This window comes from Danio aesculapii, chromosome 8 (genome assembly GCF_903798145.1).
Source record: "Danio aesculapii chromosome 8, fDanAes4.1, whole genome shotgun sequence".
Classification (NCBI taxonomy): Eukaryota; Metazoa; Chordata; class Actinopteri; order Cypriniformes; family Danionidae; genus Danio; species Danio aesculapii.
The window spans coordinates 29340756-29368494 of NC_079442.1; the positions used below are offsets into that span (position 1 = coordinate 29340756).

Genomic DNA, 27739 nt, shown 5'->3' on the forward strand with positions numbered 1-27739 from the left:
AGAGCAAACTGTGAAGTTGCGTTAATGCATACAAGTTTTAAACCTCCGTTTGGGAACGCTAATATTAGCTTTCATTTAGTGGAGCTGAACTGGAAACTTTTAGGAAGATGCTGAGTGCTGTATAAACAAGTAATAAAGGTTTATGCAGTACATTTTCTAGTTTATGTTTGCACTTTATAAAAATATAATAAAAAGAGTGAATGAAGAGAAGAGAAAAGGAAGATGTTTAAAATATATAGAGATATTTGCCAAATGAGAATGAAAATGTCTTTACAAAAGTTCTTACCATCAAACTCAGCCTGTCCGACTCCTACAATAATGATGGACATGGGGAGTTTTGCTGCCTGTGGAGAAAAAAAAAAGAGATAGAAAAGATGCATTCTACCTCATGATAAACAGTTCTTTTACAATCCAACAATACTTATTTGACATTATTAAATATTGCTGTAACTACGCTCTGACATATTTGTTGTTAGTCTGAGATTATGCAAGAATTTGAGCTTACACATATTAAAAAAAATAAATGAATGCATAAATCAAATCCAGGTGACATTCAATTAGAAAAGTACATTTCTGACCCAAGCACCAGTATTACCACTTTTATGACCATTTCACATTTTCTACCAATAATAATAAAAAATATATATTATATCATATATATTCAATTGTTATCATAATATTATATAATGTCATATTATTTCAACACAGGCTCACTCTAAAAACGTAGCCCTATATACACGTTTCTGGAAATTGCGAATTATGTAGGCAGAAGTGCGTATGGCTGCATTTAGTCTTTAAAACTGATGCTACAGGGTTGTATGACGATGACAATTGGTCAATCTGTGCTTTTGAAAACACTATTGGTTGGGTTAGAAGGAGGAGGGTGGGTCATTCAGTTGACAGCGGCCTCTGGTGGATTTACACGAGAAGAGCAGGCGCAAATGGCACTCGCAAGATAAATTTGAGATCTCAAAAAGCATACACAGCGGCCTCTGGTGGATTTGTGAAAACAAAAACTGCAAATTAACGTACCTTCTGGGACGTATTTCATGCTTTCCAAAAATGTATAGTTGAGGTCAGAATTATTAGCCCCACTGAATTATTAGCCACCTGTTTATTTTTTTCCCCAATTTCTGTTTAACGGAGGGAAGATTTTTTTCAAAACATTTCTAAACATAATAGTTTTAATAACTCATTTCTAATAACTGATTTATTTTCTCTTTGTCATGATGACAGTAAATAATATTTGACTAGATATTTTTCAAGACACTTCGATAAAGCTTAAAGTGACATTTAAAGGCATAACTAGGTTAATGTATGTTTTTTAGGATGGACAATATTCGGTGATACAACTATTTCCAAATCTAAAATCTGCTGGGTTCAAAAGTTGTCCAAATTAGATTCTTATAAGGACTGCACAATAGTCACATTGCGAGTATATGCAATGCTAATAATCATTTTGCAAGTGTTTTTTGAATCATGACAAATTAATAAGGGTCAATTTTATTCAATTGTTTATAAAATGAAGTCTATGCTAAATAATTTTCCATTTGATTATTTAATTACTGTATACCTGAGTTCGACTTCAATAATACGCTGTTTATTTCATTTGTATATTTTTCTTTTTTTGAAATTCTCTATGCTTGTGGATTGTTTATTATATTTTGTGTACTGCAGAATCAATTATTACTAAAAATTATAAGTTCTTTCCAAATAAAGTAGTTAATCTATAGTGAAATTGTATTTATTTCGCAATATACAGTGCATCACAAAATAAAAAATATATATATTTTTAGCTTATATTCTAATGATTTTTGGCATAAAATAAAATCAATAATTTTAAACAATACAATGTATTTTTGGCTATTGCCAATAATATACATGAGAAACATAAGACTTGTTGTCCATGGTCACATATTATAATGTTGAAGCATTTATACATCATGAATCAAGATGTGATAATGTGATTAATAATGTTTTTGCAATTTTTGATATGTAATATTATGCAATATGGAAGTATTTATACATCACGATATCATGATCATATTGGTTCTTTACATTCATAAGATTTGAACATAAATCATGAAAACCTAAAAGCTTTTTCTTGATGTAATATACATTTCTTAGTCTCTCTATTTTTGGAATCAAATGTGACCTGGACACATTTTCACAAAACCTTCGATGGTTTCACATCCTTAACGGCGTTTATGTAGCAGCAGAATATGAGTGCTTTATTTTAGAACATGTTGAGCCGGCCAGATCTGAACGAGCGCCGGGGCTTCGATTGTGATGCTTAGAAAAAAATATTTTGACACGGCGCGATACTGTGAGGTGAAAGCCATGCATTATTCACACCCTCCTGGATCAACATTGTCTCTCCTGTTCTGGCTGTCCATATGAAGCCTGACTGACAGCTCAAATCCCCTTTATCAGAGCAGTAAAGAGCCAGTCTGTATTGAGCAAGCTTAGCAGTGACAGCGGATAACAAGAAAACCACAGGATATCCACTGAAACAAAACTCACTTTCTCCCCAAAGCCACTTCACGGCACTTTCATTGAAAACTAATTGCACGTAAGACGCATTAAACGTGATCACGGTAGAAGCAGAGTAAAAGGAGGGAAACGCATACAAGGGGAAAGCAGGATTTCTGTGAAATGTAATCTGAAGAGCTGATAATGAAATATACCTTTAATATGTCAGATCTATAATGAGAGAAATATTGGAGGCTCCTGAGGCTTTGAATTTGGAAAGTGCTCCCAGGGAAAGCCTGTTGAGGGGAATGAATAATTTGAGGAATAAAGCTGGCCGGACACACACTCTCAGTCACACTCATACGTCTGCGAGCCGTAATGGAGTTAGAATTGGAATTTCACCGGGGGCCTCACACAAAAACACATCACACAGGGTGGAAAAAAAACACACACACCAAACAAACAAACCCCAACCTGTGGGGCTTGGAGAGCTAATCAAACCAAATGGGTGATTTAGATCATTAATTACTACAATTCAGAGATCGATTTCTTCAATACCCCTTGAGCTTTATAAGGGAAACTAAAATATGGACTCTGCAAAGTGTGAGGACATCATGAGAAAAAGGTAGTGCAGAATCAGCTGACTGCTTATCTCGTAATTTCAGACATCAAATAGATTTATTTATATTGATTTTACTGCATGTGTGTTTATTTCCGAAACACACAATCACGTTCATATTTAAAGTGTGTGTGTGAACACAAATGGAAGAAATAGTTTAGTTTTTTTACAGGTTTGTTTTTCAGTATTTATTTATTATTATTTCACTAAAAACAGAAATAAAAAAAACATACATTATTATAATTATTATCAATAATATATCATCAAATTATAAAAATTCCACAGATCTGTAATAGCATTACTGTAATACCACAATATTTATTTATTTTAAAAATTAAATCACAGACTATAATTCTATTGAACTCTGTCTACAGTAAATCATTCATTTAAAGGTTCAAGAAACCTTCGAGCACTTTTTTTTTTTTTTTGCAGATTCGTGTGTATGGCAGATTTTAACAGATTTGTGTGTTGAGCATCAGTTAAGACAACGTTAGCACCTGTTAGCTTTAATTGTGGATAAACCTGGATAATTTTGAGCTTTTATCAGCTAATTTCATCTTCCGGGTTTAAAATCATTTTTGGGGTAGGATCAAAATCAGTGATGTGGCACTCGTCTGCTTATTCAGAGATGATGTGTCAGTTTCTTCTTATTATTTATAGCTGAGTTTTCCTATCCTACAGGTTGTGAAGACTCTGCTTCTTAAATATTCATGAGAGCACGTGCTTTCCAATGACAGTCCTGCCAAGCTGTGAGACCACGGCCAGGCATGGCACGCAGTATTTAGCCATTCATGAAGGGTCATATATGTTTGTTTCCATGATCTACAGCAGTGGTTCTCAAACTTTTTTCACCAGGTACCACCTCAGAAACAAATAGTGTCTCCAAGTACGACCATAATGACCAGTATTGAAATAGTGTATAGGCCTAATTAAGCAGCTACAGCTCTGCACTATTAAAAAATGAGGCAGATTCATTCTTATTATTAAGAATATGTATTACTGTCAGCCACATTAAACATTATAAGTAGTTTCAACATTAACTGTGTTTGCAGACAAAAAATAAATAAATTTGAAAAAACTTTACTGTTTAAATTAAAATGTGCTTTTAAAAGTTAATTAAAAATGGCTGATCTTAAAAAGTAAAAAGAAAACTGCTGAACTTGTAAAGTATTAATGTATAGCTTATTCATCAAAACCTGGAAATGATGCTTGGGCCTGATGAATATAGGCTATATGTCATACATTATATATATATATATATACAATTTTTTATACATTTTGAAATATAAGTTGCATGTACACATGACATTTTTGTGAATGTTTGAAATTTAAACATTAACCTGTATTTTAAATATGATTTGGAATTACATATTTAAATTAGAAATTAGATCTGCTTACTGCTTGTCATTTACAGTAGGCCTATGTGTGTCAGAAAAGCGAGTGATTAAATGCATAAATACACTGCTTGACCAATTAATATGTGCAGTATTTCTGTGACTTGGTGCGAATGAGATCACATCTTAAGTTAACCGTTGAGTTTGCAATAACCGCGCACCGACCACTGTTTTTTAAACAGACTCGGGTACAGTTTGTGGTTCCTCCGTCTGTGCACACGGAGACTAACTTTATTTATATTCTACTACCTCTAAGCTTCAAGCATGGCAAAGTTGCTTGAGTCTATGTTCTGAGACTCGCGCCATTTGAATTCCATCCAAATGAATTTGCCTAAATCTGAGGTAACAAACTAAACCTACTTTACAAATCAAATAACTTTAAATATCGAAAACGCATTATGTGACTACGAGCACACATTTCTAATAATTATTTTACCAATGATGCAGCATGGGGGATGCAACATTGCAGTAACTGAAACGCCAACACAACAGGACTGGTCTGCAGAAGAGCTTCTCTAAACATTCTAAGCACACCAGTGTAAGTGTACGCTTCAGGGAACAGCCAATGTTGTCTGTTCACATGAGTCTCAGTGTTATTGTACGTGTCAAAGGGTTAAAAGTTCATTTTATTCTTTTATTATTTAGCAATTCTTCCGTGTACCACTAAAAGGAAGCCACTACTGGTACGCGTACCACAGTTTGAGAACCACTGATCTACAAGGTTTGTTGCATGGCTCTCCCCGAAATGCTGTCCAGGCTACTGATACAGCAAAACTATTGGTTTTGTCAGTTGTTCGCTTTGCTCCTGCTCCGCCAGCCACGTCCCCCCTCCCTTTGCTCACAGCATTGCAAGCCTATCCCGGAGCATTTTTTGAAAAAAATTCTGAGACTCGACCTGAAAAAGGGGTGTTTCATGACTCTTTGACAATAAAAAATTTATGGAATGATTATTGCTAAGAGAATCATTCTAAAACTGTGGAAATCAGATTCTGTTCCTCAATTTAAGACATGGTTAACTTATCTTATTCAAATATTGCACATGATAGAAATCTGGTTTGGAGTTATTGGTATAACTTGATAAGTTTCACAATATAGCAGCCATTCCTTGATCAACTGGACCACTATAATGTCAGAGCAGCAGTGTAGTGCTTAATATGTTCACTGCCCCTATTGACTGCCACTTTGTTTTTTCATTGAGTCTGTTTATATGCCCTGATTGTTCTTTTTTAAAAATAATTTTTATTCGTTATTTTTATTTTTGCTTATTATCACCATTATTGTATTATGTTTATTTAATTTTTTTATTGCAATGTTGTTTGATAATTACTTAAAAACTGTAAAACTAATAAAAACACTTGTTAAAAATTAAAAAATTGTAATTACTAAACCAATATTTTTTGTTATTATTATTTACTTTTTAGTTTTAAAGCGTTTAAAGTGCTTTCATTCTGGCAAATAACTACAGGAAAAATTTTTATTATTCTTTTCTGTTGACAACAAATTTGTAAATCATTTTCTTTAAACTGCAAACCAAGTCGCTTTCAGACACTAAAAACACTCTATTCATTGCATGGCAACAGTATAAAGTTCTCAACAATTGTTATAAACAACAAAACAAGCCAAGTATATCGTCGTTTCATAAACCTGCCAGTGCAGATCGAGTGTTAATTTGTGGCGTTATTGTTAGCTTGTATTGTTCCAGGGCTGCTTTTGTCCTACTCACCGTCCACCCCTGTCCTGTCCGTGTGCATTGTACAGACAGCTCACTGAATGCCTGGTGCCAATGGGCAAGGATTACAAACACATATTTATGGGGTTGTAAGTAGGTCAGCATTGGCGGAAAAGCTCACGGGGGACAGAAGCGCTCATGTGTTGAAAGAAATAGAGTCCAAACAAACCCATTTCACACACACTTCATGTATTCACTGCTGTTTCCAGCAGGTCTTTGCTTCTCTCATTTGTTCACTTTCTCCCTGTTTTTTTTCCTCCACCAAATACCTCTCTCAGTCTTGAAATAAGTGCAGATTACTGTGAATTATGTGATGTGGCACATTTACAGCTAGCCTATAATAAACTCGGTGAATTACAGTGTTTTCTCCTGTCCTGTTCTTCAGCCTTTATTCTTAGGTTCACTCCGACACACACTCACATCTGCTAAAGGATTTTACATTTAATAAAACGTTTAATACAAGCTTCCTACACATTCCCTGCAAACATGACCACTACACATGATTATTTCTAGTCATGTTTTTTAAATTACTAAAACATCTATAGATACATTTAGTTGTGGGACTGGATTATTGATCTTTCTGTTTATATTTGAATTAACTGTTCTTGTTTATGCATATTTAATTTTTAATTGTAATTCAAAACTGTTGCTAAGTGAAATGAGAAGACATTTTAAAATTGCAATTTGTAAACAAGTATTAGTCTCTAATGCAGCTTTTCTTGTCAAGCCTTTTTTATTTTTTATTATGCAATTTGATGTAATATATTTTAGTATTTACAGACACATAAAGATATATGTTACAGTTAATATACATAGTGACGGTATACAGCCCTATTGCACTGCTACAAGTGTGATATTGCATTTATACAACAGTATTCTCTAGCGTAATGTCTAAAGTGATGACAACACAGGTGATTTTATAATCTTCTATGTGAAGCTGCTTTGACATAATCTACATTCTAAAAGCCCTATAGAAATAAAGGTGAATTGAATTGAATTTTAAGATTATAAGGCTGAACGGCATGAAATTAGATCAGTCTACAGAGATTTCCCAGTACTTATCACAATAATAAGTATCACAATAATTAACCCAGAAAAAAACAAAGCAAAGCAAACCCTACCAGATTACTATGGTATAAATACAGCACTACAACATATAAAAGAGTGAGATCAAGTTAGAGTGTCACTTACCAGTTTTATAACAATATGATCAGCTGTAATTTGACATTTTTCCTGGAGACTTTTCAGCTGTATTTGAGTTTTTTCTTCTCTAAGGACGTATTATGCTATCTCTTTTGCCATCTTGTGGCAGAACGTCAACCCTCTTTGCTCTGCTCAATGTCAGGTTAATGGCCTAAATAACTGCATTTTCTTCTAAAAAAGCCTCAAAAGTACATTATGTTGTCCAACAGCTTCAATATTTGTCAAACTTTAGTGAGTTTATTGATCTGCTATCATTCCATGTGGGCGGAGTAACACACAAAGGTGAAGAGGCTGTACGAGTGCTGATATTGCAGAATATCCCACGGCTATCAGCCAATCAGATATTATATATTATATAGTATAGTTATATAGTAAAGTTAGATTTATGATTATTATTCTGTCTAATTACTTTTGGACCCTTAACAAGTGGGAGGCACATATGTACAGTAAACTGCTGTAATTCCTACAGCGTTCACTTGATTTGGCTGTAAATTTTTGTAAAAGCACATTTTGCTTTTATCTCACTTCAAATTGATTGTGTTGGTGTATATATATATATATATATATATATATATATATATATATATATATATATATATATATATATATATATATATAAAGTTGAAGTGAGAATTATTAGCCCCGTTTTTTCCCCAATTTCTGTTTAACAGAGAGATTTTTTCAACACTTTTCTAAACATTATAGTTTTAATAACTAATTTCTAATAACTGATTTATTTTATCTTTGCCATGAAATATTTGACTAATATTTAATAATATACTAATATTTAATGCCAAAAATATTTTACTAGATATTTTTCAAGACACTTCTATACAGCTTAAAGTAACATTTAAAGGCTTAACTAGGTTATTAGGTTAACTAGGCAGGTTAGGGTAATAAGGCAAGTTATTGTATAACGATGGTTTGTTCTGTAGACTATTTAAAAATATATATAGCTTAAAGGGGCTAATAATTTTGACCTTAAAATTTTTTTTTTTTAAATAAAAACTGCTTTTATTCTAGCCGTAATAAAACAGATAAGACTTTCTCCAGAAGAAAAAATATTATCAGACATACTGTGAAAATTTCCTTGTTCTGTTAAACATCATTTGGGAAATATTTAAAAAAGAAAAAACAAAACAAATGGGGGCCAATAAATCTGATCTCAACTGTACATATATACATATGTATATATACATATACTTATATATTTATTTATATATATATATATATATATATATATATATATATATATATATATATATATATATATATATATATACATATATATATATATATATATATATATATATACATATATATATATATATATATATATATATATATATATATATATATATATATATATATATATATATATATATATATATATACATATATATATATATATATATATATATATATATATATATATATATACATACATACATATATATATATATATATATATATAGTCGATTAATAATGTTAATTGTTTATATACATTTTCACAGAAAATTGTTCACCACAGCAACAACAAAAAGAGTGACCTTCCGTTTAACAGAATTAACCAACATTTAACTTTGGCTGCTCTCAGAACAAAATATATAGTGCAGAGAATCAAAGACTGAGAGAGGGCATGAATGAAAAATACTTCAAAGTGCTCATTTTTGCATAATCTCTTTAAAAAGAGCAACAGAAAAGAGCACAAGAGTGGATTTTTTACAGCAGATTTCAATAAAGAAAAAAAATGCTCTGGGCACAGGAATGAATCAGGCGCGTGAAGCGTTCAGTCATGAACTCATACTGAAGTGTTACCGTATGAGGGAAGAGCATCATGGGTAGAGGCTGCAGAAGAGACAGAGCAGCAGGCAAGATCTTAAAAGGAAGGTGTGGCTGTTCTAATAATGTGACTAAACAGTCGCAAATTCCCTTTAAATCCAGTCTGCTGGGTAATAGTATCAGCGCTGACAGACGAATCCCATTAGGTGTGAAGAAGACCTCAGGAAGACCCAAAACACACCTGAACTCTTCTTAGGCTTTGCCTGGAGGCACTTGTGATGCAATGCTGCACCACAGTATGATGATATAAACTGTTTTTGAGGCCAGAAAGAGAACTCACATTGACGATGGCTTCTTTAGTTTGAGCCATATCTGAAATCACACCGTCTGTGATGATGAGAAGCACAAAATACTGTGAGCCATCTTGAACCGCTGCCGCATACCTGTAAACACACACACACATACACACACGTTTGTTTTTGTGAAAAGTGTCCAAACCGTATATTGTATTGCCCTCACACGTACACACACACAGAGAGAGAAGTCAACTTTTCATATTATCAAACATATTAGCAGAGAACATTATGATCCAAATCACCCAAATGAACCATAAACCAACAATGAAAACCTTTTTCAGAAACACTATAATAGTTAACTTTATGCGACAAGCAATACATAATTTAATTTAACAGTAATTTCATTTATTTTGACACTGTTATAAACTGTTTCTTTTAAATGGGTTAAAGTAAAAAAATGAAAAAAAAAATGAAAACGAAAGCCACTATTTCTCTTACTTTTATCCAAGTTAGGAGCCATGTGCACCCACTGACAGCTAAAATCTGCTTTCTCTCTTTTTAAGTTCAAAGCAAACTTGAATGCCAACGCACTTTAGATATGTATATACTGTAAAATATACAGCAAATGAGAAATTAATGAATTAATGAGAGAAAAGGAAATAAAAACAGACAATATCTCTACAAATTATAATAATTACAAGATTAAAACGCGTACATTATTTAACCTTTCTGACGTGTTTGGGTCAAATCTGACCGATTTACAACTTAAGACACTCTTTAATATTGTGTTTTACAGTACATCTGATTACCTCAAGGTCTTATGATATCCTCCACACTATGCAGTTTGCGGAGAGAGAAAGGAAAGAATGCCTACACTGTTTGTTTTCCTTATTTTGCAAAAGCACACACTTTTGTTGTTATTGTGGGTGTGCACAAAAAAGTAGACACCTAACAGATTCGATTGATGTATTGCTCTTATCTGTACAATCAAAGGTGAAAGTGTAATTTCGGCCTTATCAGGAGAAGATGCCTCAAAATGCGTATATACGGTCTTCGACCCCTGGGGGTTAATGTTTCTCTCACTCTCATGCAAAAATGCATATGTTTAATGACAGCTTAAGAAAACGAAAGTGAAAGCCGAATCTCAGACATTTTAGGAGATTTAGAAACCCCGGCCAGACGAATTACTAAAGTCACAAAAAGGTGAGTCTCTGTGGCTCTGCAGACTGTCTGTGGGAGTGTTGACAGGTCTCACGCACACAGAAGGAAAAAGGTAAACAAGAGAAGATTGTTTCCACTACTTAATCAATCATGGATGTTTGGTCATGGGCGGATATAAAAAGTGTAAAAGGATGATAATAATAGTAAAACAAAAATGTGTTGCTAAACATACTTGAGCGGCCGGCCCAAGTCTATGTGCTGGAAGCACTGCTATTACTTGTTCATTAGATATTTATTATCCTAGAACATTTTTCAGTAGCGACTAGTAACTAATAGAGACTACTATGGTAATTTGTCATTGAGATATAGACTATATTTATATTTAGCCATTAATATTTAGTTTTAACTTACATTTTGACTATTACATATTTTGAACATACTAATAGTTATTCATTTCTCGTACTTAGTTTTAGATACTAGTACTTTTGTAAATTCTAGAAACAAGCTGCATCCCAAATAGCACACTATACACTATGCTCTTATGCACTATGTACTTATGCACTTACACACTCAACAGCATAGCATATGAATGTAGTGTCGTCCCAAATGTAACACTAACATTTTTTTACTAAGCGGAAATTCAAACCGTTTCCCAGATGACGTTTGATGGTCGCCATATTAGTGAAATAAATGTCCAAACTACAAATGAATACGTGCCATGAGTATAACCACATTCACCATCGGGAGGCGCTATAATTACTCTCGTAGGAGAATTTTACTTTCACAATCCAAAATAAATGAAGTAATCGAACATCAGTGCCTGAAAGCTCCGCCCCTTTCGCTAGGTGAGCAAAGCAGTGGCCGTTGAGTGCATGAAGTGTCTATCACTCCACACTTGATTTTAATGTTTGAATAAGTGCACCATGCGGGTTTTTAAAGTGCACTTATTCTTTTTAGAGTTTTCAGTCTGAATGCACTGCTTACACTATTTATACTACACAATAGTGCATAAGTATAAGCATAAGTACATACACTCTCAGAAATAGAAGTATGCGAGCTGTACCTTTTTAAAACGTACACATTTGTAAATAAAGGGTCCATATTGGTACCTCAAAGGTACATTTTAGTACCCAAATGTACCTAAAATGTATCTTTAAGGTACAATTATGGACCTTTTAGGTACAAATATGTATGTTTTGAAAGAGTACAGCCCAAGTTACAGCTCACTTACCTTTATGATATACAAATAGTTGCATGAAAATTGACAGATAACACATTAGTTTAGGCCACAATTCATGGTATTAACAAACCATTAACTAACAATACTAGCTTAACCATTAAACTGTCTGCTCTACCAAATGGTTGACCATATTTTGACTGTTTTAAATAATGACTGTTAAAGTCAAGAAACAAGAAAACATGTTAAATGAGAATGTGAAATATTTTATGGCACACTTCAAAAAATAAAGATGTAAAACATTTTTATTATGATTATGTTTTCAAATAAATTGGTCTTACACTTCATATTTTCAGATTTCTGGTATATGTATTAATTCCGGTACTTTTATCATAAACCGACATATCGACCTCTACCAAATGATTGATATTTTTAGAAATTATGGGATGTGGTAGAAAAAAATGTACTAAGTGTGTTAACTAGCGACATTAAGGGTTAAGAAATGCAATCCAAAAATGTTTTTGTTGGTGGGGCAGTTAGTAGGTTAATAAACTACTAATTAGCTCTTTATTAACAGTAAGGTAGAAGTTGGGATTAGGCTTTGGTTAGGATTACGGATGTAAAATAAGATCATACTTTATAACTACTGATGAACAGTTAATAATAGGCAGGTAATAAGCCAATAGTTAATTGCATGAATTGTGACCTGAACTAAAGTAATACCGATTGACATTTTACAGATTAAAGGTTAAATTGGCTTGCCATCATTTGTGTTGTAACATTGCGGATGAATAATAAAAGAATGAGCATCCTCATTGAACACTTAGTATTCAGTGCTGATGCTCATGCATATATATATTTGCTCTGGGACGTCCCTGTGCTATTGACACAGCTCTTCTGCCTTCATCAAAATCCCATAATGCTCTTTGTGATGCAAAACCCTTTACAGAAGTTATGAAGGAGATCTGGCATCTCGGAGGTTCACGTACGGTCACAACGATGAGAAACAAATATTTGGTGCTTGTTAAATCATCTAGGCTGGTCGGTTTAGACAATAAGTACAATATAGCGTCACATCAGCAACAGTGTTCATTAGTATAGAAGCCTGGGTCTGACTCGAGAATTCAACACAGAGCTGTTCTGCAAAACAACTTCTTGTAATTATTGTCTTAATGCAGTTTTGCAAAATGGGGACTGTACAGTACATCTCATAACTACAACTATGACAACTATATACAGTAATATACCTCAATTACGACACTATGTTTCACAATTATGACTGCTGCTCAAAGTTATGACTTTTTCAATTACAATGCTAAATCTGATGATGGTAACTTTGTCCTTCATAGTGGCATCATTATTAAAGACAATAAAATGATCTCTCAATTAGAACTCACAATTGGGGCTGTTTCTTATAATTGAAACAACTACCACAGAGTTGTGACTTTTTCTCAGATTTGTAGATTTCTCAGAACTGCATCTTAATATCTAATAATTCAGACTTTTCCTCACACACTTCTTTCCTTATTGTGATTTTATTTCTCACAATTGACACTTAATCTTACAATTGCAGCTTTGTTTCTCTTAATTGCAACTACATATTTTGCTCACAATACAGAGTATTAAAAACCGAAACATCATATATCACAATGAGAGCTTTGTTTCTCACATAATCTCTCATAGTACTAACATTATATCTCACAACTGCATTATTTCTCACTACTCTGACTTTGTATTTGACTAATTCTGACTCTGCAATTTACAATAAATATTAGTTCTCACTTTGTTTTTCAGTTGTAAATTAGAGTTATATTTCACAATTGTGAATTTTTCCTCACATATTACTTTCAATTACAAAAATGGTTGTTTGTTTCCTAAAATTGGAACATTGTACACTCACTGGATACTTTATTGTCCAACTGCTCATTAACACAAATTTCTAATCAGCCAATCACATGGCAACAACTCAAACACATTAGGCACGTAGACATGGTCAAGACAATCTCCTGCAAGGTGCTGAAAAGTGATTTAAGTGACTTTGAATGTTGCATGGTTGTTGGTGGCACACAGGCTGGTCTGAGTATTTCAGAAGCTGCTGATCTACTGGGATTTTCACGCACAACCATCTGTAGGGTTTACATAGAATGGTCCAAAGAAGACAGAATATTAAGTGAGCGGCAGTTCTTTGGGCGCAAATGCTTTGATGATGTCAGAGGTCAGAGGAGAATGGCCAGACTGGTTCAAGCTGATAGAAAGGCAACAGTAACTCAAATAACCACTCGTTACTACCGAGGTGTGCAAAAGAACATCTCTGAACGCACAACACGTTGAACCTTGAGGTGGATGGGCTACAGCAGCAGAAGACCACACCGGGTGCCACTCCTGTCAGCTAAGAACAGAAAACTGAGGCTACAGTTCACACAGGTTCACCAACATTGGACAATAGAAGATTGAAATAACGTTTCCTGGTTTGATGAGCCTCAATTTCTGCTGCGACATTCAGGTGATAGGGTTAGAATTTGGCATCAACAACATGAAAGCATGGATCCATGCTTACTTGTATCAACGGTTCAGGCTGGTGTTGGTGGTGTAATGGTGTGGGTAATATTTTCTTGGCAGATTTTGGGCCCATTGGTACCAATTGAGCAACGTGTCAATGTCACAGCCTATCTGAGTATTGTTGCTGGCCATGTCCATCACTTTATGACCACAGTGTACCCATCTTCGGATGGCTACTTCCAGCATGATAACACGCCATGTCAAAAAGCATGAATCATCTGAAATGGCCTCCACAGTCATACTAATAGAGCACCTTTGGGATGTGGTGGAACAGGAAATTCATATCAGCAACTGCGTGATGCTATCATGTCAATATGGACCAAAATTTCGGAGGGATATTTCCACTACCTTGTTGATTCTATGCCACGAAGGATGAGGAGGGTGGTAATAATAAGGTGGGTGGTAAGACTAGTAAGGTGTACCTAATAAAGTGGCCGGTAAGTGAATATCACAATTGTAACTACTTGCTACTGTGTTTCTCACAACTACAGATTTGTTTCTCATAACTGTGAAGTAATATCTCACAATGGTAAAAAAAAATTTCACAATAACAGAGTTTTTTCTCAATCGCAACATTATTTTGTATTTTGGATTTACGACTTTGCTTCTCATAATTGCAAATTTGTATTTTACAATCACGCCTATATTTTTCACAATTGCACCGACACATCTCACAATTCTCACAAGACATTTTTACTCACAGGTCTATTTTTCTCTCATAAATTGTGACATTATGCTTTAATTTTTATAGTTTAATATTATGCTTTAATTTTTATATTTTTCATAATAGCAACTCAACTACATTTTTACACCTTGCAGTCATTTTGTCATTAATGTAACCTATTATGATTTTTATCCTAGACTTATAATAAATGTTTTTGCTTGCTTGAGCAAAGACAATGACTTTAAAAATGACTCATCATTCTGCTTATTTGAGTACAGGACATCACTACTGTGACTTCATACTGGTTTACACAGGATGAGAATTTTTAATGTGCCAGAATCCTCTATACTGTGTAGATTGCTGCATTTGTCTTACCTTGCTACATGGTTGATGACAGGAGCAAAATTGGTGGGTCCATAAAGCTGGACAGTCTTCAGGCTCTCGTGATAGGCCTCTAGGATTCCCTCCATCCCGTTGCAATATGGGTTATCAACATTACCATTCTTCAAAGAAAACATCACAAATCCATTAGCATTATGCCAATACTATCATGGTCATAACATGTGGATTAGGTTTGTCATTATTAAGGTAAGTACTAAACCACAGTGCTCAGCATATATAAGTACACCCCACACACATCTATCTTTTAAATTCATATTTTTAATAGGAATCTATACAATACACATTAGATTAGTTAGTACTGAAGCCAAATCTGGAGCTAATCTATCAAAATAACTTACGATAACAGTCCAAAAACTAGTTCATCCAAATTTATGTTATAGAAAAAAATATTACACTTAAAAAATATTACACATAAAACACTTTTTCCTGAATTTATTTATGCATATTTAACATAGAAAAAGTTTTTTGAACTTGCTTTGACTATCAGAGAGTTAAAAACAAAATTTGTTCCCATTTTGGACAGGTAAAATAGTGTTTGGGACATTTCATATGCTGCAAAACAGTTGCAGGATGACACTGTATGTCTGTAACAAAATATCAAACATTCAAAATATTTTAAATAGCCACTTTAGAGCTAAAAATGTGCTGTCCATGTATGTGGACACTCAAGCCCAGGGAGCTTAACTTTCAATTTCTAAATATGTTTGGTGACTAAAATATTATTTTAATAACTATATCTGTTTAATAAATTTGTTTTGTTTATATTGACCAAAATACATTGCCTACCTGTATATATTCATGACAAAAGGATAAAAATATTCGATTTTAAAATAGGGGGTACTCAATATTGTCGAGCACTGTATTTACATACAGTATAGGGTATTTGTTGTTTTTTTTAGTGCATCTATGCACTGGAATTTGAGTTAATCAGTGAAATGGTGGAATGGTGTATTTCAAGGACATACGAAAAGGCATTAACCAAAAAAAATTTTTTTTCTTCACACTCAAAACCTTCCACACTCATTTCCGTCAAATGCACCGTCAAACTTTCTCTACTTTGGCGCCTCTAGGGATCTCAGTATCTGTTTCAGTATTTTAAGATTCATCATTAGATAATTATTCATGCTCTAAGGACAGTCAAATCCGAAGAATTGGGGAGAGAAGCAGCAAGAATGAAAATGAATCTCAAGTTCCAGCACAAGAGAAGAGAGATAGGAGAAAGAGTGAGCAAAAACTAATTAAGAGACTCAAAATGCTCAACGAGATGAGGGTTTTGCATACACGCATGGTGACGTTAATGAGCAGGAGTGTCGAGAGGGCCTTATTTACACATTACACATAGACTTAACCAAGCATTACTAATTACAATATCATCCACATACATGCAAACAACTATATAAACACTTCAAAACAGCATCGCATATAAAAATTCCACTCTGAAGAAAAAGCAACAGTATTCATAAAAAGAATGGCACACATTCAGAAATTACTGTGGATGTGTGCCAGCAGCAGTGCAAATCAACATAATCTATCAAATCTAGGAACAGGTACCAGAGGAAATTCATGGGAAACCCGGCCATCGGGAGGAAGTTTGGCTCCAAAGCCCAACGCAGGAAACATCTTATCACTGTCGTAGTCCTGAATGATCTCACCGACGGCCTTTAAGGCCATGGCGTACGCGTTCATCTGATATGGGTTCATGTAGTGCAGGGAGGTAGACTGAGAAGGATTCCCTAGAAATTAAATAAAGAGAGTTAGACGGATCATAAATTTAGGTAAAATCTGATTCAGATCTGCATGGACTTCAAACAGTGAGAAAAAAAAATAATTACCATTGGACGCAGTGAAATCAATGGCCACAGTGAAATGGATTTGAAGCCTAGTAGAGAGAAAAAAGTGAGAAGGTAAGAATATCAAATCAAAGCATTTCACATTTTCACACATTACAGATGTGAGAATCTGACGGCGAGGCTCAACAAAGGTGACAGATCCTGATTCACCCCAAACTGTGGCTTCAAAACACTTGAATGTTTCCACTCCTGCTGTTCCAGAGCTTGGTGTAATTACCATCCCCAGCCCAGCATTGTGCCGCTTCTCTTTCACCTGACAGGCAGACAGAAAACCTCCTGCTCGGCAGCCAGACGCTCCTCACTATCAGCTCTGCCAACATCTGTGAAAACCCAATTCTTTTTCCTCGCTTTTTTTAATTGGAGCAACAGTGAAACTGCTCTCGGAACAGCAGTCGAGAAGGCACACGAAACCACCGAACATCACAGGTATTCTCACAAGTCTGCTCCTCTATTGAAATCGGTTGGAACTCCAGCTTAGTCCTGGATTGCAGATGCTTGTCCTGTGAAGAGACTGGCTGGAGGACAGAGCATTCAGCACACACAGTGTGGAGCCAGTAATCAAACAGTGATTTTGATTCTGCAGAGTTCCGTGGGCATCAGAGAGCAGTGTTTGAAGGGGGTGGAGTGGGGGAGTTTGTGGTTTTTTTAAAGATCTTTAAAGTCAAATACTCTCAATAGGGTTAAGTTAAGGACTCTGAGGTGGTCAATCCAAGTGTAAAAATAATGTCTTGTGCTCCCAGAACCACTATTTCACAATTTGAGCCTGCTAAATCCTGGGGTTATCTTAGAATATGCCCTTGCCATTAGGAAAGAAACAATCCATTGATGGAATAACCTTCTCATTCAGTATATTTAGGTACTGACTAACCGTATTATTCAACTCAGACTCACTCTGAAAACATACCACTATATACATTTCTGGAGAGTGCTAAATATGTGCCAGGAGCTATGCTTTTTTGCAGTTTTTGTTTTCACAAATCCACCAGAGGCTACTGTGTATGCTTTTTCAGATCCCAAATTTCTTTCACGAGTGCCATTAGCGCTTGCTCTTCTCGAGTTAATCCATCAGAGGCTGCTGCCGACTGACTGACTGACTCACTGACCGATTGACTGATCCACCCTCCTCCTTCCATAAACCCAACCACTAGTGTTTTCAAAAGCAATCCAGAAAAAGAAAAGCCTGATTTTTACCACGTTTTCAGATTTTACCACATTATCACCTTGTTATTTACTTGCTTATTTTATTTTTTGGCTTCTGTTTTTGTCTTAACCGCTTTCTGCAACCGTTCTTCGCCGGACTTGAACCCCTTCATCTTGGTCAATGCCTCTCTGCATCTTGAGTCCACAGATGTACATGGTGAGCTGACCACATTTCTTCCTCAAATATGATGGTTCCCCACTATCATTCAAGTTTTTTGAACGCATTAAATGGTTCTTAATCCAATTTTAGTAGTTTCAGAAATCTCTACAGGTGTTTCTTTGCTTGATGCCAGTAATTTGACTGTTCTGAATCACATGATGTGACTATGCAGTAATTATGCAATGGGAAGCTCATTCCTATTTTTTTTCACCTCCCTGCAGGCACAGGACGGCAACATGGCATCATATTGACGCTGTACCCCAATGTATCCCAACATCATGGGGACATTGGATTTTGTTTGGAAATGAAAATCTGGTTGACGTCAGAACCCAACGTCAGGCCGACGTCAATGTCCAATGTCCAACCTAAAATCAACCAAATATCAATGTCTAATTATGTTACACCATGACATTGTGTGGACTTTACCACTATGACATCTATCAGATGTTGTATTTTGGTCACTTTCCAACACAACCTAAAATCAACCAAATATCAACGTAATTTGACGTCAAATATAAAGTTGTCCTTAGATGCTGGCTAGACATTAAATTTTGGTCACCTGAAATCATGACCTAAATCTAACCTAATATTAACGTCTTTTGATGTTGTGTGCCTGCTGGGCTAATTCGTGACTTATTTTAGCACATTGAATGCAACGGAATTTGACAAGTTGGGTGAAAAGTGAATTCTTATATATGTTTTCTTGTTTCAATTTATCTAAACTTGAAGTCAAAATTTTGTATATGGCAGTGCTGTTGCCAACACAAAATAAAGTTCATTTGCAGCATTGATATTATTACCTAAAAAATCTCAATTCAAAATACAAGAAATGTAAAACATCAGTCAAATAATATAGGAAAACCTTTCATATTAATACAGTGACTTACTGTATGTTTTATTATTCTTTTTTATTAGCGTGTAGGACTCAGGTTTAGTCTAGTTCAGTTCATAAACTATTATTTGCAGTTATCTATAAGCTGTGTTGGTACAATATTCATTATTACACATTAGAAAAATAAATGTACAGAAATTACTGAACAAATTTGGAGCATTTCTAAATGTTCACTGTATGCTAACTGTATTAAAAAACTCATTTTGTTTAGTTTGCTATTATTTTTTGCATTCTATCATTTTCAGCTCTAAATGGAAGCCCTGAGCCCACAGAAAAACAAAAGGCGAATCTGAACACCTGCAGAAGTGATTATACAGTAGCAAACAACCTTTTCTGCAGTTGATTGGAGTACAGCACTTGTACAGATCACCTCTGAAGAGCTCAAAATATCATAATGACATCTAATATCTGAATCTCAATGGCTCTCCCATTTCAGCATGAACTCTGCATGAGTCTGCTGTGCAAATGAGAAGCGAGGATGCCAGCGAGTGATGTCGCAAAACAAGGAGTAGGAGGTCAGTGAATATTTATAAAACCTTCCCATGCTGACAAAGATATCATGATTATCTTGAAAAAAAACAAAAAAAAACACAAAAACCCAAACGTGGATGTTTCTACATTCAAATGAAGGACCTACTGGCCAAATCATATTCATTGGTGACACAAGAGTATTGTTTATGTTAAGACCTTGGATGAAGACCAAAATACTGCATCCTTCTTTATCAGCCATTTTGTTTTATATTTAACTCAGCACAATATAGTAAAGGCAGGGGAAGCAGCACAATAGTGATTAACAAGCTTTGTTTATGCTCCTTTATCTTCATTCCCTTTTTTTTCTGTCCATCCCGAGTTTTTTTTTTTCCTTTGATTATCACTGATGTCTCCAGGCACATAGTCTGGGCTGGTGCATTAATCTGCATTATAGCAAAGACCTCAACAGCTTCTTTGGTGGAGACGAGGAACCTCCGAGAGCTTTTGGACTGGAGCTGTTATATGAACAACATTTATCTTAATGCTCGAATTCTGAATGTCATCTATAGGAGTAGGGGAAAAACTGCTGGAATGGAATGATATAGAATGATAGGATGGCGACTGTCACATTAGAAACAGTGCAGTCAAATGAATGCAAAATGACTATTTTTTAAATAAAATATATCTCTCAATATACTAATGTGCAACTGGATCCAACGACACACATCTCTGCAATGCGGTAGTTTTAGAATTCCTTGCTGTATGGTTATGAATGTCTTGTTGTGTCTTTCTAAAGCTAGATTCCCCTTGTGAGGTTGACAGTGGAGTCTGATGCATTCAAGAGACCTCTAAAGATGTAATCACCTACACAAAAACACTTCACTCAGATCTGAACAAAATAAGAAGTTAAAATATAGCTGCAGGAAGCAATAAAGGGGCCAATCAGGCAGAAAGAACAGGCAGGGCAGCGAGCACAAGAGAAACTGGCTAAACCAACAAAATAGAGATTTTAGGAGATCATTCAGGAGAGCAAAATGGTTGAAAGCCTGTATATTCAACAAGCAGTCTGGAGGCAGAATGAGCAGCAAGCATGGCGGAGAGGAAGTCAAGTCAAGCATTGACTAGCTGAATGCATTTTAAGATTATTTTTCTTAAATATTAAAATGTAAATAATGCAAAGCTTTGCAGAAATACAAGCTCATATGCTTTTTGGTACTGTTCAAAGATATTTAATTGTTGCATTATTCAAAAAAGGTTTAGATTATCAAAAAAATGTTTGATTACTTTTAATCAGTAGGGTCTGAAGATGATATGAGCCCAATTTGTGGAAATTCAGAGAAATGGTCTAGGAGTAGTTTCAAAAAGTAAATTTTCAATGTTAATCAAAATGGCGAACAGTAAGTTTAGGCAGTTATCTGGTATCTAATTGGTATTTATGCTGGTTTGTGATACTGATATTTGGTAATTGTAATGGACTCTATGCACAGCTAGAGTTTTAAAGCCAATGATAAACTTCCTGTGAAAGCTTAAAGTGACTATATTCACTATTTTGTTTTTACAGCATCGATATTGTAATGTAATTACAATGCATTCAGTTAAATAGACTTAAGCATTCATTTAGTTGTTCAAGCATAAAACGAGATGAAAGACGTCAGTAGCAACAGGCTAGCGCAGACATTCCATTGAAAATACTGGAGTAAGATAAACTGTCATATTTTAAAGACATGGCAGGGAAAATGGAATTTAATGCAGTGCTTCTTGTCCGATCTGAGCCCATTTCATATGGTATATCTAACAGAGAGTGAAGAGCGCTGATTTTTTAAAGAAATCAGATCTTAAATGTGACAATTCTGTAATGGAAAGACAGTTCAGCGGAATCCCTTGGGCTGCCTGGCTGAAAAATAAAATATATGTGTGCATATAGCCCATTGGGACAATAGATCAATTTATTCAAAAGTTATTGCCAATTTTTAACCACAAGTTGCCCTGAAATTATTTGAATACAGGATGTATGTCAAATATGTATAATGAGTTTGTTAATAATAAATCAATGTACAAAATATAGCCTTTTTTGGCAAAAAAAATAAATAAAAAAATAAAGGAAAGGAAAAAGGCTGACACTCAAAATGTGAAAAATCATGGGAAATTTGAAAAATGTGAAAAAGACACTCAAAATCATGGGAAAATTAGGCATTGTTTAACTCTGCAAGATGCGCTGAATGTAAAAAGAACAGGTTGAATAATAGCTGGGAAAAACATAATGGGTTACTGAAACATGATTCAGATTCTGATTTTGCACCTTTAAAGGTGCAGTATGTAAGCTTGTCACTCAGTGGTTGAACTAGGTATTGCACACCTGGTTCAAAACACGCAAGCGATAACCTCAATGATGACCTCAGGTACACCTCATGTGCTTTATTCAGTATTAAAAGCTAATAATGTGAGTTTAAATGCCATTTTACATAACATTTATTGACATTTATATAGTTCACCTCAGATCTTGAAAATAAAATAAACTGTTTGAAACTGAACTTTAGAAATGTGACTCAGTGCAAGCCAACTATGTTGTAGAAGTTAATTATGTATTAATTAGATTATAAACCTTACCATTTTGTTGGAGTGCAGTAAGTGCACTATTCTGTGCTTTTGAATGGCTGTATTTACATTTCTGTCATGTTTTGTCTGGTGCAAACAGCCAAATTGCTTATCACTGCGTATCTCGATAAGTAGCTCAGGGTTACAATGTGATCTGCTCACCTACTGTTTAAGTTTGGAATATTATGTCTTTGTCTCTTTGTAAGGAGTATTTATCATGCCGTTATGCAAGAAAAATTTTAGATGCAAGTCTGACAATAAAGTATTGTATTTTATTGTATTATATTATTTGCTAATTGATAACCACCTCATGTGGAACTCTGAATCTGCATCTCATTTCAAAGGCTGCTACTGTCCACCGAAGGTTGCATTTTGGTCTCGGACACATGCTTCGAAAGCCTTCCTGACTGAAAGAATGAAATACGCTGTTTTCCACCAAGGCAACCCAGGGTGCTGAAATATAATTGGCTAAACTGGTTTTGGGTGGGCTAAAAGAACCAAAACAAAGACAGACGTTCCGGCACGTAACACACATTTTCAAAGCAGAATAAGAGACTTCAGCATTGTTTTTCAGATAAACAAGAATGTTCACTTAGCATGTTTCTTAAACATCTGCAAACATATGGTATTTTTGCCTTAGAAGAGCTAAAAACTTACAGCACCTTTAGGTTGATGTCATGATTACTGATATTGACTAAATCCTTGTATGATAATGTATGTTAATTCTTATAAATGAAAATGCAAAAATCTCTAATAACTATTTTAAAACATAAAAATACATACATTTAATTGAAAAAAAGAAAAAAGTATATATATATATTCAATTGCAACTATTCTGTACTTAACAAAAAAGTCTTTTGCTGTAGAAAAAGAAATATTTCTCTACCTAAAACTACTGAGCATAATGTAAAAGATAATATCAAGTCTATAAGGAAATTCTTCCCGCAGTCCAATCTTTTCAAAAACATGATTAAACATTTAATAAGGTCCTTGGAAAAGGTTTTAAATTTTGCATTAACTCTGAGAGCAGCCTTTATGACCTGCGGTATAATTAACACCTCTCTCAAGACTGGATTGTTTCACTCATTCACAGCAGTAAAAGAGAATTCATCTCACTCTGAACCACTACACTGCGATTTAAGAGCGAACAGGGTTATATATAGTCCTCTTTGTAAAGAAGAAACTGAATGAAACGTGCAGCAATGGGAAATCCATACAGAGGTCTGCTTTCAGCATCAATATTAAAGGTCAGAGTCTGATGGAGAAAAATAACAAAGGTGAAAAGCTGACAGAAAGCAGTTTGAGCATGGACAGAGTGATCTGACTCAGTGTGAATGGGACGTGATATGGATTACTCCAGTGTGAAAGGTCAGACACGTCTTTCGGATAGTCACAGATCATGGACTGTTTACACTCTCGCTCTCTTTCTGACTCGCCACTCTCTTTATTTTTAAGCTAGCTACTGACATGTTTTTTTTTTTTAGAGACGAGGAAACAATTTTTTTCATCTAAATAAGATACGAAAGTTCAGAGCTTTATTTTTTGTAAAAGAAATGAATGCTGTTATTCAGCAAAGACACATTAAACTGATCAAAAGTGACAGTGAAGACATTCATGTTTTAAAAAATTTCACATAAAAGCTGTTAGGCTTTTCAACTTTCTTTAGTAATGGATCCTATCAAAACATATCACTAGCTACGTTTCCATCCACCTATTTTTATGCGTATTTTGGTCAAGCGCATAAAAATTGGTTGATGGAATCAACAAGATGTACATATAATTTGAAAATATGCATAAAAATGATGGAAACGCTGCTTCATTCTCTCTCAACTTTTAATGCGATATTCCTGTTTTGCGTATAAATTTCATTCGCATCTTTAGATGGAAACATAGCTAATGAAATGTTAAACTGGCTACATTTCAACACTGATAATGTGAAATGTTTTTAAGCATATAATGAATTCAAATCAATGATGATGCTGAAAATTCAGCTTTACCATCACAGGAATAAATTTCATTTTTAAAAGTATCCAAATATAAAACAGACATTTTAAATTGTAATGGTATTTCACTTCTGCCGAGTTCAAATTGCACAATTTTAGCATCGATTTTGAGAAATCGTGGACAAATGCCTAAAATCACAGGCAAATCGGTGCTCATTCACGTGAGTAACAGTCACACAGTGTGACCTATCAAAGACATGATCTGTGAGAATCGCAGATGAGTCGCTGACACGCGTCAGGTATCTGGCATGCTGAATATCTGGACCCCACTCAAATCATTACCTATAGTCAATAAGAGATCCGCATAGGATGGGGGAGAAGTTAAAAGCACTCATTTTCAGCTTATTTGGACCAAAGAAGTGGATGAAAAACTAGTGTAAATTTGGCAGGAGCAACCGTGTCTGTTTGACGTATATCTGTGCAATATCATAACTGGGTCGAAAAAGAAATAAAGTTGAGGAGAAATTGCTAATTCCCTTCAAAACCAGGTGAGCAAAAGAAGTAGATTTTCTACCCCACTAAAAGCTTCTTTCTCATTATGTAGTTAATAACAAAAGATACAGTATACTACGTGACCAACGTTTCAATGCCACTTCTCGCGTGTGTTTAGTTGTGAGACGTAGTTTGGACAAAGTTGTCAGCGATTTGTCTTTATAAAGTCATGAAACTGCCGATCCATCTTGCAGTGTAAACGAAGCAGCGATGAAACACTACCCCAGACAGTCATGCAGTGTGAAAAGATCCGTGACATGACTACTTTAAAAATCATGCAGTCTGAACTCAGCATTAGTCTCTGATTTATCAGAGGTCGCCACAATGGAATGAAGCTTCAGGAAAATAAGATATTTTTTAATAAAAACCACAACAGGGACATTCTGTAAGCAAACAGTAATTTAAGGGGTTAAAATCAATTAAATTAAAGCAATTTGGTAGTTATCATCAACACTGATACAGGTTTTAAGAAATTGATGTTACTTAGAGTGAAACAAATATATATTTTATAGTGTCTTATAGTGTATATTATGTCCTGTATAGACCTACATTGTGTGCAAGTTTGGGAGAAAATTGAAAGGTGCTTATGTCTAACATGCTTTTCTTTTGTCACACATAAACCCTACTGATTATTCTTCTTCTGTGTTTAAATCAGGAACAAAACATCACAATTAAGAGACTGAAATAGGGTTGTAAGTTCACAGTCTATTACATGTACAGTATGTACTATATGCTAACTGAGTTTTAGTCCTGTCTTACTATTGGTTCATTATTTAATTCATTAATTTACTTTTCGGCTTAGTCCCCTTATTAATCAGGGGTCACCACAGCGAAATGAACCAACAACTATTGGTTCATCTCTTGCTCAAATATAATTTGTTTGTTTTACTTCAACTGTTCAGGTCTGATGTGTGCCCTGTGGCTCTGTTTGTTTTGTGGAATATGGGTGTTCTGCAGTGGGACTGAAGGTTGTGCAACAACAACAACAGGGTCTGCAATACAGATGTTATCTTACATCATGACATCATGTGTTGCGGTTTGGCTGGATTATTACTGTACGTCTTATGAGGCAGTGGCAGAAATGCAGACAGCTGGTGTGAGCGGCCTTATTTTGTGCTGTCGTCTTCACCAGCATCAACACTCAGAGAGCTGTGTACACCAGCACCACTAGCAGTATGTTGCTATTTTCTGCTCGACTTGCACTTTGCAACACAAGTGTGTTTCTGTAATGACTTTCAGCATATTTTATACAAACAACATCTGACATGGTTAAATTTTTTATAGGGTGAAAATGTGACACTGAGGGCAAAAAACAGCACAAAATTCGATCAGAACGGTCAGACTAAAACAAATTTCTAGTAATGCAGCTTGAACAAGATTTATAAAAAATCATATTTAACATTTTGTTGGTATTTACACATCCACGCTGTTGCTTTTAATTGTTTTAAAAACCTATTAGCAATATCTGAGCTAAAATGTCAGGATTCTGGCACTTGGGTCTTGTTAATTCTTGTTTTGGTAGCAGAGTCCAGACACTAGTCCTGCCTTATCTTGTATGTCGTGCTCGGCTCAAATTTTCTTTCATGCTGTCTTGGTTTGTGTCTCTTGCGTGTTCATGTCTTTGCAGTGAGCGTGCGCCCCAGAGGAGGCTCAGTTTGCGCATGCTTGCTTGGTCTCATGTTTGTGTTTGTTCTGTCTGCAGCATGCAGTTCAGCATCTCAGTCTAGTTGGTTTCGGTTGGCGCTGAGATGAAACATGCACGTTGCATGTATGAGTGCATGGTAAGTGTTTTTATTTATCATGCACTCGTGACTTGTGTTCTGTTTGTGTTGGTGTTGTTAAAGTGCGTGGCTTGGTGTTTACATTTTGGCCGTGTGCTTTAGTGTCATGTGTCATGTGATACGGTTAATGTGTCACGGTTAATGAGTTCTCTCATTTACTGTGTTCTAGTCTCGTTTTATGTGAGCACATGGCTTGTGTTGTCTCTGTTTCATGTGCTCTCAAGTCTATTGTCTAGTCCCACCCATTAATCATTATTAGATTATTAATTTCATCTGCTTGTTTGTTTGTTCATAATTTCTCTTCTATAGTCTCCTCATGTTTACTATCCTGTGCCAGTTCATCATCGTTTTTCGCTTTGTCCTGATCCCTGCCAGCCTGCCCAGTCAAATTTAATTGTTCATTTGTTTTGTTAATGTTTTCCCCCTTGGGTTGTTTTTGCTGCCTTTTTTTAATATTAATAAATTTTGAGTTCCTGCACTTGAGTCTTTGTCTTTCCCTTTCCCGAAACGTGACACCAAAATTGTAACTCTTAATGTTTTTCAGTGAAATTTTTTTTAAATGTGGCGTTCACAAAACATTTATTTTTTTATCAGTGAAGATTTTTTTTTGCTTAATATTTTTGTGAAAAATACATGATTCAATTGTTTTAATTTAAAGTCTATATGTTTTTTTAAATTTAATATTAATTGACATATTAACAATTCATTCATTCATTTTCTTTTTGGCTTAGTCCTTTTATTCATCAGGGGTCACCACAGCGGATTAATTTATTCCCTTTATTCATTCATTCCACAGCGGAATGAACCACCAACTTATCCAGCATCTGTTTTACACAG

At 34.8% G+C, this 27739-nt stretch overlaps 1 protein-coding gene across 1 annotated transcript in view; it reads right to left on the reverse strand.

The window, feature by feature from the left end:
• The window catches only part of cpne5a (copine Va), a 128105-nt gene that overhangs the window by 5838 nt on the left and 94528 nt on the right, over window positions 1–27739 (reverse strand). Inside the window, 5 exon segments of the mRNA XM_056464336.1 lie at window positions 287–344; window positions 9540–9642; window positions 15432–15559; window positions 17010–17191; window positions 17291–17337. Of these exon segments, the coding sequence (XP_056320311.1) occupies window positions 287–344; window positions 9540–9642; window positions 15432–15559; window positions 17010–17191; window positions 17291–17337 (518 nt within the window).